Source organism: Sinocyclocheilus rhinocerous, unplaced genomic scaffold (genome assembly GCF_001515625.1).
Source record: "Sinocyclocheilus rhinocerous isolate Xijiao unplaced genomic scaffold, SAMN03320098_v1.1 scaffold3688, whole genome shotgun sequence".
Taxonomy (NCBI): domain Eukaryota; kingdom Metazoa; phylum Chordata; class Actinopteri; order Cypriniformes; family Cyprinidae; genus Sinocyclocheilus; species Sinocyclocheilus rhinocerous.
In genome coordinates, this window is record NW_015667018.1 from 109,221 (window position 1) to 126,543 (window position 17,323).

The 17,323-nt window shown below is 36.4% G+C and overlaps 1 protein-coding gene across 1 annotated transcript; it reads right to left on the bottom strand.

Annotated features, from left to right (window-relative positions):
• Nucleotides 1-248: 248 nt before the first annotated feature.
• On the bottom strand, nucleotides 249-14,991 carry LOC107733372 (nodal modulator 1-like). Its single transcript, XM_016544981.1, has 28 exons — nucleotides 14,833-14,991; nucleotides 14,633-14,736; nucleotides 13,697-13,769; nucleotides 13,352-13,504; nucleotides 13,054-13,191; nucleotides 11,353-11,442; nucleotides 11,019-11,124; nucleotides 10,728-10,878; nucleotides 10,434-10,611; nucleotides 10,208-10,349; nucleotides 9,988-10,119; nucleotides 7,172-7,308; nucleotides 6,969-7,056; nucleotides 6,823-6,886; nucleotides 6,575-6,670; nucleotides 6,259-6,459; nucleotides 6,014-6,096; nucleotides 5,060-5,219; nucleotides 4,713-4,839; nucleotides 4,486-4,599; nucleotides 4,099-4,226; nucleotides 2,766-2,907; nucleotides 2,573-2,656; nucleotides 2,372-2,482; nucleotides 2,185-2,286; nucleotides 1,904-2,023; nucleotides 1,215-1,307; nucleotides 249-1,108 (listed from the first exon to the last, which is right to left on the bottom strand). Exons 1-28 carry the CDS (start codon nucleotides 14,989-14,991, stop codon nucleotides 977-979), a joined length of 3,408 nt encoding a protein of 1,135 aa, XP_016400467.1. The 3' UTR covers nucleotides 249-976.
• Nucleotides 14,992-17,323: the final 2,332 nt, after the last annotated feature.

Sequence of the window (17,323 nt, forward strand, 5' to 3'; positions counted from 1 at the left end):
TTTAAATATATTTGATGATGCATCCTCCTGTACATGCTAAACCCATTTACAAATGTGCCTGTTTCTATTTTGCAGTAAATGCATCTTCTGTAATCTTCCTATACATTACGGAAAAGTGGTCAGTTACAGTACATAACTCCTGGTTGATTCTTGATTAAAAAAATAAAAATAAATAAATAATCAAACATAGAATACACTGTCATTTCAGCATTGAAGGCAAGAATTTAGTTCCAAAACACAACGAAAAATAATTTCAAAAACACTTTATTATATCATATGAATGCAGTGGAATGAATATGTATTGAACTCATCAAATGGTAGCAGCAAGTTAGTTACTTTTAAGGAATTGAAAAATTTATTTTTGTAAGCTTTTAGTTATGTTTTGTGGCATTTAAACAAATGAGGGAAACTAAAATCATACAGAATTAATTTAGTGAGTTTATGTTTATTAATCTCTATATTTTTAAAATGTAAGGGTGTTTACGTTTGCAAATTACAACTTAATTCTACAAATTCAAGTAGTTATAAAAAAACTGAACTGATAGCAACTTTTTTTAATTGGAGTAGGGATTTAATAAAATCTAGTCATTCAGGGTATTATTGGAATCATATTACTCTTTATACTACTGAAAAAAAAAAAATAGCACACACATTTGAAGTCTCTTAAATCAGCCATCCTCCCTGAGCAGTCTCTCACAAACATAAAAACACAATCTCCGGGCCACATTCGCATGCTAAGGACTGTAAATTATAGGGATCTGTGTGTCCAAGACACCACAGTAAAAGAACCTTCGGTTATCTGAGACGAGCAAGATTAAATATGTCCAAAAAACTTCGGCGACCCCAGGCGAGGTTGTTTTTATTATAGGATTTTATGTTCAGACCAACATGGTCTTACGTGCTGTCTGACACTGGACGCTTGTGAGATCTGAATGCAGTGACTGGGTTGGCCTTCATACTAGGACATACTGAGGTCTCATGTACGTCTCGTCTTTGGCCTTTTTGATTGGCGCTTGGCTTCATCCACAGGGAGTCCATCCGCGCTTGTCTGAGCAAGTCCTCGAACACCCTGGATCTGACTGACCAGCTGCAGAAGAAGTGGGATCACCTGGGAAAGACACAATATCATTAATGTCTTAAGAACCGCAGCTATTGTAAATGTCAAGAATCTCTAAGTGGCTTTCAACTATTTTCAAAGAAAAAACAATAGGTACCCGCTCATGATTATAGACAGCAAGCAACAGCAGTAATGTCAGAGGAAGGGCGATGAAAGATCCCTGGGCAACATCTTGATCTGGTATTTTCCTCTGTGGAAAGCCGAACAAATTCATTCAAATTAAATCCCAGAGCTTGGGCTTTAAAAGACAATAATTAATAATATTTTCAATGTATTCAGCTGCACTGACACTATTGATTGCGAACAAGATTTGAACTAAATTGAGCTGCATAAAGATACTGTTACCTTCTGTATAGCTGAATTAAACTTGTTTCATAATTTATGAACTTTGCAACACTGGCACTGTTATCGAACCGAATCAACACTGAACTGAATGATGACACCATTGTCTTCCGAGTTGCTTTACAGTTGTTAAATGATGAATTCTGCAACATTAACACTGTTATTTTCCTGTTTGCTACTGCGCAACCGCTTTGTCACAATCTGTATTGTATAAAGAGCTATATAAATACATGTGAATTGTCTTGAGAATATCATAACTTAATTTTATATCAAAGTCATACTCATGAACGGCTTTCTGAATGCAGAATTTAGATCCTTCTCACACCAAATGCCAAACAAACGCCGATGAATGATCTATTCAAACAAATCTTACTGGTCAGCACAATTTGATCACTGGACAAAGAAAAAAATAATAATGTATGTTTTGTGTGAAAAGGTTCTTACCTTAGGGTTAAAGGTTAGTGTTACATGTTTGTGGTAACCAGAAGACGTGAACGAGACTTGTGGGAGTTTGAAGTCATACTGGGATTGAGAAAGTGATGTGTGCAGAATCAACACATAGCTCTGCAAGAAGACAATACAATTGAATAAATGAAAATGTCTGACCACCCATTTTTAAGATGTACTTAAAAATCAAAGTACTGGCAGATTAATATGAATACTGTAAAACAGATTATAAAAATAGGAGTTGTTTAGAGGAAAAGAGGTGATTAATATGGGTCTACCTCTCCATCACGTGGCAGGGGGGCAAAGTGGAAGAACATGGACTGGCCAAGAGACACACTCTGAATGGGATTGTCAAGGTTGTCACTCTTGCAGAGCTTCACCTTTAGAGAAGGAGGAACAATGACTTCAATATTTCATCAAATATGAGAAACCATTTTAAAGGAGTATATAAGTTACTGCACCTACCCAGAGAGTGGGAAGATGCTCAGAGGAAGTGATGACATTGCCACTCAGATCAAACTGATTGATCTGTCTGAAGGCGATTATGTTTATTCCTTCAATATCAGTGTTGCCCACCTAAAACCATCCAAAAATAAATACATGAATAGAAACTTCAAATAAAATGTGTAAAAAAAACAATAAGGCAAATAAAACTTCAATGCTCACCTTGATGGTTTTGTGTGGCGGTAATGCTCTCTCAATGTGATCATTTCCCTCTCCTCTCAGCTGAATGTTGTAGTTACACTCAGGCTGACATTGATCATGAAGGAAAGACAAGCTTTGTTTAGGATCTTAAACCGTATGTTCTTGTGAACTTTTCATATTGTTTGTCTAAGAGTTTTCTCTTGTGAAGTCTCACCCGCAAGCCTCTGAGTCTAAAGCGGCCCTCTTCGTCAGTAACCGTGTCCTCACTGTACATGCCGCACTCTCCCTGCCCCACTGCCTCCACAGCGACACCCTGCTCCGCATCGCCTCCTATTGACTGCACTGTTCCATAGCAGCTGAGACACATCAAAATGCACAAACAGAAAATTTACCCCACAATGGACAGGGCATGTTTTGAAAATTTCCAATGCGTACACAGATTTATCTTTTTAAAATAAATTGTTCGAAAGTGAATTATAAAGACATTTATAATGTTACAATATATATATATATATATATTTCAAATATAAATGCTATATATATATATATATATATATAAATAAATATTTCAAATGAATGCTGTTTTTTAAACTTTCTATTTAATAAAAAAAATTAAAAAAAATCCTGAAAAAAAATGTATCACGTTTTCTACAAATATTTTAAGCAGCACAACTGTTATCAATATTGATAAGAAGAATAAATGTTACTTGAGCACCAAATTAGCATATTAGAATGTAGGCCTGGGCGATAAAACGGTATCGATATTTATCAACGGTACACGACAGCACACACAAACACGAACACATGCTGAATTGAGTGCCGTGCCTGCTTGTGATGAGGAGATTGTGAATAAAAAAAAATGAATATTAGTCGAATTTAAAATAAACATTTGCATTTGAATGTTAGGAGTGCGTCAGGGAGCGTCATCAGTGGCACACGAGATGCTGTGATAATGATGTAAGTGGCATTTTAATGTTTTGTTAGTCTAGCCCATGAGATGCGCCGCTGCTGTGTTATGCATTCAAAATATTAGAGAAATATAGAAGCTCAATGCGGATTTGTTGTTTGTCTCAATAAATTGGGTTAATTTAAAAATACAGTGGTTAAATTTAAAAAATTTTTCTATTGCTCTGTTTTAAAAAAGGTTATAAAAATGTCAGTAATTATCGATACTGAATAATATGAAACATTATATCGTTGATACATTTTTTAGCTATATCGCCCAGCCCTATTAGAATGATTCCTGAAGGATTACATGACACTGAAGACTAGAGTAATGGTTGATAAATTCAGCTCTGCCATAAATTACATAAATATATTAAAATAGAAAATGTATTTAAATTGTAATAATATTTCAAAATATTACTGTTTTACTGTATTTTTGATCAATTAAATTCAGCTTTTGTGTACTAAGGGACTTCTTTAAAAACAAAATCTTACCGGCACTAAACCTTTCAACGGTAGTGTACATACGCATATATTACCTAACATTTATACTATGCATTTTAACTGGCAGCGCATATTCTAACATGCTGTGTGTTGCTGACCTGTAAGCGGTTTTGAAGCCAGTTATGGTAATATGGAGAACCTGTCCTTCTTCTACTGTGATCATTTGTGCTGAGGGCTCAAAGCGGAACTCCTTCATCATGGGCTTGAAATAGTACTGGCCAGGACTCTGAGATGGAGGGAGGAGGAATTAAGACAATCTCTAGGTATTTTATTATATGGACAGGAAATATTAAAACGTTTTCAAAAAAATCTTCTTTCATGTCCCACAGAACAATGTCAAACAGATTTGGAACAACGTGAGGTAGAGTAAAAGATGACCATTTTTATGTAAGATAAGCTATACCTTTAAGATTGTACAATTAAACAAATGTGCTTAACACGTCAAAAAGATGACCATAGTAACTATGGGCCTGAGAAGACAGTACCAGGTTGTTGAAGGTGAGGAGGCCAGTGTCCTGAGTGAGCATGTTTGAGCGGAAGTTGGCCCCACTGAGAGACAACAGAACCCCAGAGAGAGGAACACCATCCTCTGCCTTTATCTGAGAGGCAAGAAAAAAAATCTTAAACCAAATGAACCATTTTAGTCCTAGAAATGAAAATGAAATGTGATAGTTCAACTTGGATGACGAGAAGACATTAATGTGACATTGACCTCAAAAGTGACGCCTGCCAGGGCAAATGCCTTGAAGTCTCCTGTGTTTCCCTCCACTGGAGTCAGGACAAAGCCCTCTTTACTGGCACTGATGTCATACAGAGAGTCACTATGTAGGGGTCCAACACTGGTTTTAAAAAGGAATATTAATTTTATTTGTTTAGAATGCTAGAGAGCATTTAAGATTTCAGCCATAACGACTGCATTTTACTCCTAAATAGGCCAACAGTCATTCATGCTGGCATATTTATAAACCTTGCTTTTAAGCTAATATGCATTATTAAATACATAGATAAGAGAGCTATTAAATAAATGAATGCAGTCTGTTTGTGAATAAATGAGATAACCTGTAGGTTCCGGTTTCATCCGTGAGAACTGTAATGAGAGGGGTTGTAGCTCCTCTCTCCTTAATGGAGATTTCCACACCCTCCAGGGTAGGCGACACCTGCCCTGTGAGGAACAGCCCTGCCCGGCCCGCAATCTCCACCATTTGACCTGGGCAGTTCTCTGTTAGAACAAATCGTTGTATATCAGATTTCAATATAAACTGGGGTAAAACTGTGTGCTTATAATTAAGATTATAGATTAAAATAATATCATAAGAAATACCAGTTGGCAATATCAAGCAGCATAACAAGCTGGAAGCCTGGCACATTCAAGTTTCAAATGGCAGCGCCTGCTCTTATGTTAAAAATAAGGTGGAAACTTTGCCTGGGTCTACATCAGGTGTGTCCAGTTCTCTTCTTTCTGGAGGGCCACTTTCTAAGTTCTAAACGTATCCTGATCCAGCTAATTGAAGGTTTGTGGCTTTGCGTTGTTTCACACTCTTTGAAGAGTTAAATTGATAATTTATTCATTTGCTTTATAGAGCTGTTTCTGATTGGTATTCAGCAGACTAGCTAAAAAATAATATACTGTCAGAAAAAAAATTAGGTAAGTTATCCTTAAGCTAGTTATGTGACTTTTAGGGCTAGATAAGGTACAAAGTTATTCCAATAAGGCTACTTGACCCAGTGACAAGGTGTTGTACCCCTAAAGGTATATATATATATTTTTTAATATATATATTTATATTTATATGTTTTTTTCTATTGATATGAATCAACTGCGTGAATTTGGTTGTCGGTAAGTGTCATCTTATTTGTTTATGTGGATTTCCTTTTGATATAGCTTGATAAATATCAGTTTTGTTCTTTGTATGAATAGATGTTGTCTGCAATTTGTTCCATATTTGTTGTGAAAGGACACAACACGCATCCATTAGTATAAAATAAAAAGCCTAAAAAAGGTTGCACTCTAACCTCCAGTGATTGTAGCCTCTACTTCAGGAGGGTAAAACAGAAATTCTTTGGATGAAGGTGTGACTGTGATCCTCTCCCCAGCCCTGAAATAGCCAACACAGCCAAGATATAAAATTAAGACCATGAATTTAGTGACTGGTAGGAAGAGACAATGTGATACATGTTCTTTGCACATGATTTAACAATATTTTTTCTAACACAGACAGAAGAGGAAAATGCTTGCAAACATTCTCCAAAGATCCTACCGTGCCCAGTAGGAGAATTCATAGTGGAAAGGCTCATGGAGTTCATCTGGTTTCTCTTCCACAGGGGGGCTGTTCTCGTCTCCTCTTTCTTCCCTCTCCTTCTTACGGGCAGCTATTTCCAGAAGCTGCTGCTCCCATCGCTGCTCCTCATTTGAACGCAGGGGCCCCAGAACCAAAGCAGGCTCACTCTCAATGGAAGATCTGTCAAAATGATACAAATACCACCAGGTGTATGGAAGGCAACAGCCAGAACTCAAAACAAACAAGATATGCATTACTCTTTTAGAAACCCATTATAATGCTTCCCCTTACTCACTTGATGGTGACAGTGACATCCAGCATCTTATCAGTGGTAATGAGTCCCGTCATGTGGTGTCTAACAGCAGTCAGGGTTAAAATGCTTGGGGCAGACCTAAAGAATAAGGGCAAAAAAAATTAACTCCTTTTCATTCAACAATGTTACACAACAACATGCAAGTGCTGCAAAAGCACCAGATCAAAAGGTAGAAAGCTGTGGCAGCTACTTTGATTTTAATAAAATGCTTGGCACCGGCAGTTACATACGTGTTGTAGGTGTAGTAATCTTGTTCAAACTGGTGACAGGAACGTGGAGTCACTTTATAAAGACCTTAGATTAAAAAGAAATATGTTTAAGCACTTCAGGCTTTATGGACTTAATGAACTTACAAAACAGAAAAGGCTGAGCTCACCTGGCTTGGACAGACAGAAGCGATTGACTCCTTTGGACAGATTGTAAATGCCAACGTTCTCTGGTGAGCTGCCATCTTGGAAAAATTCCTAAAATTTTGGTCAAATATGCCATCATCAGCATTACTATTTTAGGCTTGTAACAGCTGATTTTGGCAACTATGTGTTTGGTCATCTTTAAATATTGAATGTTTTCAGGCCTCACCAGAGTAATGGCATGGGACAGTGAGCAGCGCAGCAAATATCCGGTTTGTCTGAACTCCACTCCCTCCACGTATGAGTCAAGTACATCGATCTCCACTGACTTTTGCTTCCAGCACCATTCTTCTTGGGTGATAGACACTGTGATAACCAGAGGTTGTTAATTTTTTTTCTTAATCTGAATGTCTATACTGCTGAAAGCCACAATTTAGCCCAAAAATCATAATACACTTAGTTTACTATATATTGCAATTTATTAAACTTTCAACGTTATAATAAACAAATCACATTAAATACAATATGTAAAAACCAACATTATTTATCATTTTGCTATTTTTGCAGTTACAAATAATTAAAAGATATTATTGTTCTTTAAAATTAAAATTAAATAATCATGATTATAATAATATCCTATCTTATGTTACTATACAATAGTAATATTACAATAGCAAAGTATTCCGATTCTTAAAGGGATAGTTCACTCAAAAATGAAAATTACCCCATGATTTACTTACCCTCAAGCCATCCTAGGTGTATATGACTTTCTTCTTTCAGACGAATACAATTGGAGTTTTATTAAAAAATGTCCTGGGTCTTCCAAGCTTTATAATGGCAGTGAATGGTGGTTGAGATTTCGAAGCAAAATAAAGTGCATCCATCCATCATAAAAAGTACTCTACACCGCTCTGGGGGGTTAATAAAGGCTTTCTGAAGTGAATCGATGCGTTTGTCCATATTTAAAACTTTATAAACCATAATCTCTAGCTTCCACTAACTGTCGTATGCGCGATTACGAGAGAGCCGAGTTCCAGCGGATGATGTAGGCATAGCGTAAGCTCTGATGAGAAGTGACGAATGCGGAAGCGCAGAGGAGAGAGCAAAACAAAAAAAAGGTCACGAATTAGAAGTACAAAACGAGGATTTGTAAAGAAAAATTTCGGAGGATTTCGATATAAGCCAAGAGGAGACTGGTTTTCCTTTGCTGTAAACAAAACGTGGTTCTCGCGAGACTAGCATATTCTCACCGGAGCTTACGCTACACCTATGTCCTACGCCATCCGCTGGAACGCCACTCTCTCGTGAACATGCATATGACAGTTAGTGGAAGCTAGAGATTACGGTTTATAAAGTTTTAAAGGGGTCATATGATGTGATTTCAATTTTTCCTTTCTCTTTGGAGTGTTACAAGCTTCTTGGTGCATAAAGAAGATCTGTAAAGTTGCAAAGACTAAAGTCTCAAATCCAAAGAGATATTCCTTATAAAAGTTGAGAGTCAGCCACACCTATCTAAAACAGCTCGTTCTAACACGCCCCCACATATCTACGTCACTATCTGGGAAGATTTGCATAACGCCGCCCAAATGTTCACGCAAAGAAAGAAGCCGTAACTTTTATTCTCGCTGTAGTATTGTCGCCGCCGCCATGTCGTGAAGGCGCTGTGTGCTTCATTGTGAAAGCGAAACTACTTTGTTTGGCCTTCCAAAAGAGGACGATATCGCTTCGTCATGCCTGGAGCTGATCCGTGCTGGTCGCTGAGGAAATACTTCAACTTCGCGCTGTGGATCGCCGGATCGGCTTTCACCGTGGACGAAGCGGAGGCCAGCTCGGGGTCGTCCTATGGGGGTGCCGCAGGCATCACAATATGGTAAGGGACGTAACATTTCCGTCACACGCTTGAGGAATTCGGCCAATCACAACGCACTGGATAGCTGGCCAATCAGAGCACACCTCGCTTTTTCAGACCGATGAGCTTTGTAAAAATCGACGCGTTTCAGAAAGACGGGGCTTAGAAGAGAAACAATAATGTACAGTATGTGGAAAATAATGTGTTTTTTGAACCGTAAACCGCATAAACACATTTCATTAAACCAAATACACAAAATAATGTTCTTTTTAGCAGCATCATATGACCCCTTTAATTATGGGCATTTTTCTTACACAAACGCATCGATTCTCTTCAGAAGGCCTTTATTAACCCCCAGGGCTGTGTGGAGCACTTTTTATGATGGATGGATGCACTTTATTGGACTTCAAAATCTCAATACCCATTCACTGCCATTATAAAGCTTGGAGGAACCAGGATTTTTTTTTTTTTACTCCAATTGTATTCGTTTGAAAGAAGAAAGTCATATATCCCTAGGATGGCTTGAGGGTGAGTAAATCATGGGGTAATATTCATTTTTGGGTGAACTATCACTTTAACGTTCTCACTTTTTCTATTTTGATTAATTGCATAATGTTTAGCTGTTTAGAACCTACCCAAGGTCATCTATTATAATACATCATAGATTTATAGATGGGTTAAATCTGAGAAAATTAAATAAATAAATAAATTAATTAATTACACACACACACACACACACCAACAACAACAACTCCAAAACAAATGCTGACTATTTTAACTATCATTCAAAGGTTTGGGGTTGGTAAGATCTTTTTTTCAGTCTTCAGTGTCACATGCTCCTTCAGAAATCATTCTAATATGCTGAAAAGGTGCTCAAGAAAAATTTTGTATTATTATCACAGTTAAAAATTATTGTACTGCTTAATATTTTTGTGGAAACCTTGATACTTTTTTTCAGGATTCTTTGATGAATAAAAAGTTAAAAATGAACAGTATTTATTTTAATTAGAAATTTTTACATTTTGCAAGAATCTAAACGTCTTTAGTGTCACTTTTTTATCAATTTAATTCATGCTTGCTGAATAAAAATATAAATTTGACTGCAAACTTTTGAATGGTATTGTACGTATTTAATACCATAATGATAACCATCTCTATTGCTCATTAAAATCAAAACATGCCAAAACAGTGCTTACCTTTGTACTTCCCGGGTAACACATTATTGAAAGTAAAGCTGAGAGTTTCACTGCTGCCAGACAACTGGAGGTTCTGCCTCTCTCCCTGTCTGCTCACAGGCTGAAGAGTGACTGTCAGATCTCCACATGCCACTGATGGGACAATTCAATCACTTGAGCCAAAGACCGAAAACACATTTATCTAATTGAATTTGACAGCGGACATGAAAAACCAGCTCACCAAGACAGGACACGGAGCCAGAAACAGATGCTATGAACTGAGTGAAGAGAAGGTCAGTGATAGGACGATCCACAAGTGAGATATCGAGAGAGTATGGCTGAAGAGTAAGCCCAGCCTTCACATCACTTTCAGGGAGGGTCACCTGTACAGCACACAACAATCTAAATTAACATGCAATTACGCTAACTTTAAAGTCATGTGGCGTCACAACATAAATTCTCATTACCTGTACACTGTAGTCTCCTGGTTTAACTTGAAAGCAGAACGCTCCATGACTGTCACTTTCGACAGTGCGGAAAAAGCCCTGATCCTGTCTCTGAGTCGAGAGTGTAACTTTGTAGTGCCCAAGCTGTTTAACCGTCTCAGGAAGATGGGTGACTGAGATGTGACCACACACGCTAAACCTGAAAATGACAAAGTGGGGCAGAGATTTCAAATCGGACCCCTAAAGATAGAGGGCCGAGACCTAAAGTCTTTTAGGTCTCAGCTTTCTGAGGATGATTCTTGCCTGGATACTCACCCTGCAGTGATGATGTCTGGCAGCTGAGGGGTGCTGGGAGCAATCTTCACAGTGACTGGCTCAAAGAACATCAGCTCCTTGTGCGTGTTGATGGTATAAGTGCCTGTGGTCATATTCTCCAAACGAAATGAACCATCTTCTTTAGTCTCCACTGTGAAAGAGATCAAGGATTAAATGCAATGTGTTAATTTACCATAAATTTGTTAATTAAGCGTGAATTGTGGAGTACTTAGGATATACCCTAATATGCCTAATTATGTTAATTTCACTGATGTGTATCATCACAGTTACCTTTCATTAGGTTGTTAAGCGTTACTACAGCATCTGCAACACCCTCTCCATTGGGGCTATTCAGAACTCTGCCCATCACAGAGAATCCCATGACCCGGAATATTGGCTGAGAGACAAAATAGGAAAAACCGGTTAGAAACCAGATTAGGCTGCTGAGAAAGACTGACCGTTTTATACATTATTTAATTATTATTTTTTCCTAATAATGATTTAATGTCCATTTGAACACATTACGTAAAAATTATTATAATAGTGTCCAACCCAAATTGTCAATTAAGGTGTTCATTTATGTCTTCAAATCTGTGAGAACAAGTCAGAGAAATGAGAAACTCACCTCCAACGTTAAACTGCTGTGTTCTACTTTGAAATCCATACGAGAAGGAGCAACGTCAAAAGTGATTCTCTCTCCTCTGTAATATGGGACCTACAATTCAAGAAGAGACAAGTTAAAAAAAGACTGGCATCTGTGCTTTATCTTTACATCATAAATAAGGCTGCATGAGATGGATGAAATTATATTCAAATTATTTAAATTTTAAGTCGAACCAGAAAGTACTAAGATACTGATCAAAAGTCTTAGGCACATTAGATTTTTCACCAGAAAATATTTATATTTTTTGCTTTAATGTACCATAAGGAAATATCAGTTTACATGTACCCCCAAAAATTTGCCATTAATTGGAATAATCCAGTAGGAATTTGTATGCACGACAGGCCATATGATCCACACAAAGATCTGATCTAACCATCATTTCGTCATATTGCAGTGTGCCAAAAGAGCAGCATTAGGGATGTAACGATTACTGGTTTGACGATAAATCATGATAAAATTCCCCACGGTTAGTATTACCGTTTCATCTTTTAATTATCATTAAAACCGTGTTAGATTACCGCGATTTGAACAACTCGCGATAAATAAATACTGTCCAGCATAAAGCAGTTTTAAGTATAACAGTCTCACGTGCGCACAGCACGCAGAGTAGTTTAGTTTTGAGTGAAAACAGGGCGGAAAAGCTGGGAGGATTTAAAACTTATGTGGATTCTACACATTTAAACAATTCAGTAAGTAAATAAGTTATCTAGAATTATTTATGGAGCAGATAAAATGCATATAATCATTTATTAATCAATTATCATTTTGACTTATATCTTTTCTTTATTTAAAGGCTGAAATGTGAGGTTTACCTTTTTATTAAACTTTTTCTAAGCTTTATTTGACCATTTACATTAGATATTTCAACATGCTATTAAACTGTTGTCAGTCAAGTTGTCATTTAAAATCCGAACATCATTGGTAATGTTATTGTTTTAATGATTATGCAAACAAAAAGTCATTTTGTTTGTTGATTTTTAAATATAAAACTTGGTGAAGTGATTTATGTGTTGGTACTTTTTTAACATCTCCAGCACATGTTAACAATACCGTAATAATACTGATAACCGTGATAATTTTGGTCACTATAATCGTGGTAAGAAATTTGCATACTGTTACATCCCTAAGCAGCATTAAGGCCTTAATAATTAGGAACATAAGCATAACAGACAGTCAAAAACCTATGAATGTGCCAAGTAATTTGGTGCTTTAAAAATCAGTAGAAGAACTTTAAAAATCAATCCTTAAATGAACGGGCAATCCATGAAAATGACATAAAACTGATGTAATGTCATCTCCCTTTCTGGACCTGAAGCCTTCTGTAGAATTTTGTATCAACTGAGGTTTATCAATACATATCTTAAACAAGTCAGATTTCAATAGTCAAGGAGAGAGAAAATAAAAGCATGACTGAATCTGTTTCTTTGCATTATTTAGAAAAAAAAAAATCTAAGAAAAATGACCGAAACGACACTGCTGTCTTTGTCTGTAGAGCCAGTATACAGAGCCAGCTTGCTATTCTTTTCCTCTCACAATTTGAACCATCAATAATAATGCCCTTCTGACAATAACAAACCATATTTTATTTCTTTGTGAAATTCTATATATCATATAAGCAGGCATGATCAAATAATATGAAGGTTGGTGACAATAAATTCTTACCACAGTATATTCACCACTGCGAAGGCAGGGGAATGAGAAAGTGCCATCCTCACGAGATTGGGAACTGCACAAATACACAAGGGAGGGGTCGCCAACTAAAGCCCCATCCACAGGAGCCACATTGCAGCCATTGATATCCTGAATAAATCATCAATTAGTTTAAAGTCTACTGGATGACAGATCATGAGTTTGTGAACATTAGAAGACATTATCAAATTATGGAATGGCTTTCATTCAAAGTTATTTTGTGTGGACCATGTTTTTGTGGTCAGGCTATGAATCTAATAAAACCTTTTACCTCCTGTGTTACACTGGCAGAGTAAAGGAGGAAGCTGACTCCTTTCATGGGTTCACCATCACTCTGCACCTCTCCAGAGACATCATAGCCCTTTACCACAAGAGGAACTGCGGCGGGGGCATTTTCATTTGACACAACCACAGTGGTTGAGCTCTGTGAGGGAACAAATAGTGAACCAAGTTTTCTTAGAAAATAAACCTGCATTTACATATAAATGAAATGCTTTGACATAAATGTAATGTATGAACAAACATAACTGTAGTGGCATGAACATCTTTCTTCAGGTGTTGACACATTCGTCACTGAGAAATATGTTTTGTCAACAAGACAGTTTGTACTATATACCTGCTCCATGGTCCATGAGGCATGGGAGGCGGTGATGTCATAACTTCCTGGAAGCACTTTGAGGAAAGCATACCTGTGAAAAAGCAACACAAACAGGGTAAGATGTTTTTATGTATATTTGTTAAATGGTATTTATGGACACTGAATATTATTTTGATGTGAATAGTTAAAGACAGACCCTTAGGGTAAGATGACCCCCTCAAAATAGGGCAGAAGGCGTCCAGTTGGGTATTGTTGCTGGTGTTTTTATTGTTTAATTTAATAATTATTATAATTCATGGACATTTTAATTTAATAATTTCAGGAATAGTTGCAAATTAAAAAAATACTATTCCATAATGTTACTCAAAAAATATACCTATAGGCCAATGGAGTAATGCCATTCAATCTGAATTCATAGTCATAGAATTCATAATTCATAGAATTATATAGTGTCATTCAGATCTCTTTGACTGTGATTATTTATTTGATTGGTCATTTTTCAATTATATACAAAATAGAATATTTGACTTAATATTTTGCATGACAATTAAAAAAAATTAAAAACATAATATGTGACCCTCAGTGTTGGGAAGGTTACTTTGGAAATGTAATAGGTTACAGATTACAAGTTACCCTATTTAAAATGTAATAGTAGTGTAACTTTTTCAATTACTTTGTTAAAGTAATGTAACTGATTACTTTTGATTACTTTTCTAAATTTCTAATGAATGTTTATTTGCAACTGTAACACAGAAAAGTGTTCCAGACACTTCAAATTCATACATATGCTTGAGAACTTGACACATGACCAATAGAGGATCTACACATTACAGATTGACCTCTTGTTGAATTTAGTTGTTAAAAAATGACTCAGCATTGTGTGATGTTGCAATGCTGCTGCAGTCAGTTGTAGTATCTGAAGTCTAGCTTGACCACCACACAATATCTACTCACTGGCCTCCAGCTTGCGTGAGGACACTCTGAAGGACATCATCTCCTGCTTTTCTCAAACTTACTTCAACCCCTGCAGGCCCCAATAAATGCCCTTTACTCAAGACCTAAATGAGGGAAGAAAATTATCAGATTTTTTATATTTTTTTTTTACCTTACCAAAAACTGAGTTAATAAGTCAGGTGGATAAAATTTCAACGTACAGTTCCCAGGACTGAAAACCCCGTAAAAACAAAGTTGATGTCTTGTTCTTTAGTGCAGATGTCTGTAATTCCATCCACATGTAGTTCCACAGTTGTTGGTTCTGCATACAGATAATGTACAGCACAATACGTGACAGGTAAAAAAAATAAAAATACCATGATATAAATTTTTGGTCATACCGACCAGCACTAATTTAAATGCAGGAATCCAGGAAGTTTATGGAGATGAAAAGAGCAGCAAAACAACTAGAAACATTTATATTAGTTTTTATAGCCTTTAATCTGTGCATTGTTTGGCGGAGAACCCTTGGATGGATAGGATAAACATGTTCTGTCAATTAAGAACAGAATATAAAATAATGCCTTTATCTGATTAATTGATTTATCAAAGAAATAATGTACAGATTAACTGATTATCAAAATAGTTTTAGTTGCAATCACAGAGTCTAGCCTTTGTTCATAAGGCCTACTTTTTAAGATTAATTTGAAACAACTATAAATAAGACATATGAAAAAAAGATTATATGGCAGTGATGGAAGTAATGTTAAATATAAAAAGTGGAGTAGATTAGTAAAAGTAGAAAAACAGTAAAATAGAAAACAGAATTCACTCTCCCCATAATTTGCTTATACTGATGTTGTAGATATCATTTTGCACAAGTTCACTGTAAATTAAGCCTGTTCTTCACCATTTGATTGCCATTAATGTGAGATTATACTTTTACAGAAGGTCATTTTGCTTAGTTCTTTACCCTGAAAGAACAGGAAACATTCATATTGGATGCATTATTATTTCAAGGCTTAAAATCGTAAAAGATGCCAGTGTATATCATTTTCCTCTATACTGTGCAGCCCCTACTACAAGTGAAGCTACCTAGTGGTGAAAGGTCTTCATAAAAAACACTTCCTTATGATTCAGAACACAAATGCTTCAAGACATTCTAAAATGACCTTGGATGTCTGACAGCCCATGCACTCCTGGGTTACAGTACCTTGTCATAGAGAGGGATCATGAAGTAACCATTGATTGGTGCACAGTCAGTCTGATATTTCAGAGAGCCCTGCTTAGTGTACAGCTTGATCTGTAAAGAACACACACATAGTAAAAGATGGTCATCATAAACTCATTTTAAACTAATTTTGTTTTTGACAATGTTATCGTATTAACATATCTCAGTGAATTATCACTAAATATAACATGTAGAGTATTTGATCTTAAAAATAACAAAATAAAACTATAATAATGTGCGTATGTACATTATTACACGTATGTAACAGCGTAATTATACTATGAACTACACGGATTGCTCGTCTAACTGTAAGCAATTAATTCAGATAGTTTCAGTGATTAATTTGAGTGAGGCAATGCTAATTAACCCAGGCAGATCTGTGATAATAACAACATTAAGCATGCTTGAACAAATCATGTGTTTTGCTGACAATGCTGGACAGTTGGTTAGGGGGTAGCTGTCATGCAACCTGCTACATTCACGACAGACCGATCAACAAATCGTGCGATCTACAACCTAAACCGAAAACTGTTTAGGACGGCAGATGATGTATATATCAGAGTATCAGTTCAGTTCCGGAACGTCATGCGCTAGCTAGCCAGCTAATCATTTTAAACCAGAACTCTCAAGTCTTCTTACCTCAACGACAGAGTAATTAATTTCCACATCTGACTTGACAAAACCCCCGCAGCCTACCAAAATGTCATCAGTGCCATTCACAAATACCACATACAAAAAAGATAGAATAAGAATCGCTAGCTCCTTAATTCCACCCATCGTTCAGCGCTGGTGTAGCGTACTACTACTGACGTACGGCGCACATACATGGTTCAGATGACTTCAGCCAATCATTCTGATGGCAAATCATCTTTAGTTCATTCCTATTGGTCAGTCACGACCAGTGTCTATATTCTGTGTTTTCATTGGCTGTTTCAGGAGAGGAACTCGAAAAAGGTTAATTAAACATTAGAACGATTTTTTTTTTTAGAGCTTGCCCTATGGCTTTGCCTTTGTTTCCATTCTCATATGGAATTGAATGGTTAACGTTAGACAATATTTCTCAGACAAATCGCATGATATCTTAAAACTAATAATAAAGTGAATGATTATATCCTGATAAATGCTATTTTGTTCATTGGGAAAAGCCGGGAAATTCCTTACATTTTCTTTGAGTTAAATTTTAATTTGCTATATGAACTCTGTGGAAGTATTTCACAAAAATATTTGATACAGAGATATGGCGAGGGCTGCAATTTCACCGTTTGCATATTAAACCAGTGAAAGCGCTTCACGCAAATTGTCATCATTAAAAATTCAATTATAAATATTCTCATTTAAAAAAAAGAAGTTCCCTTTGCTTTACAAATTAACATATACAAATTCAGTTGGAAATTCAATTTTGCAATTGCAGGAAAGCAGTAGAGTGCCGAGCCAAAATCTCCACCTGCTGCTACAAACATCAACAGTAGGTGGTGCAATTG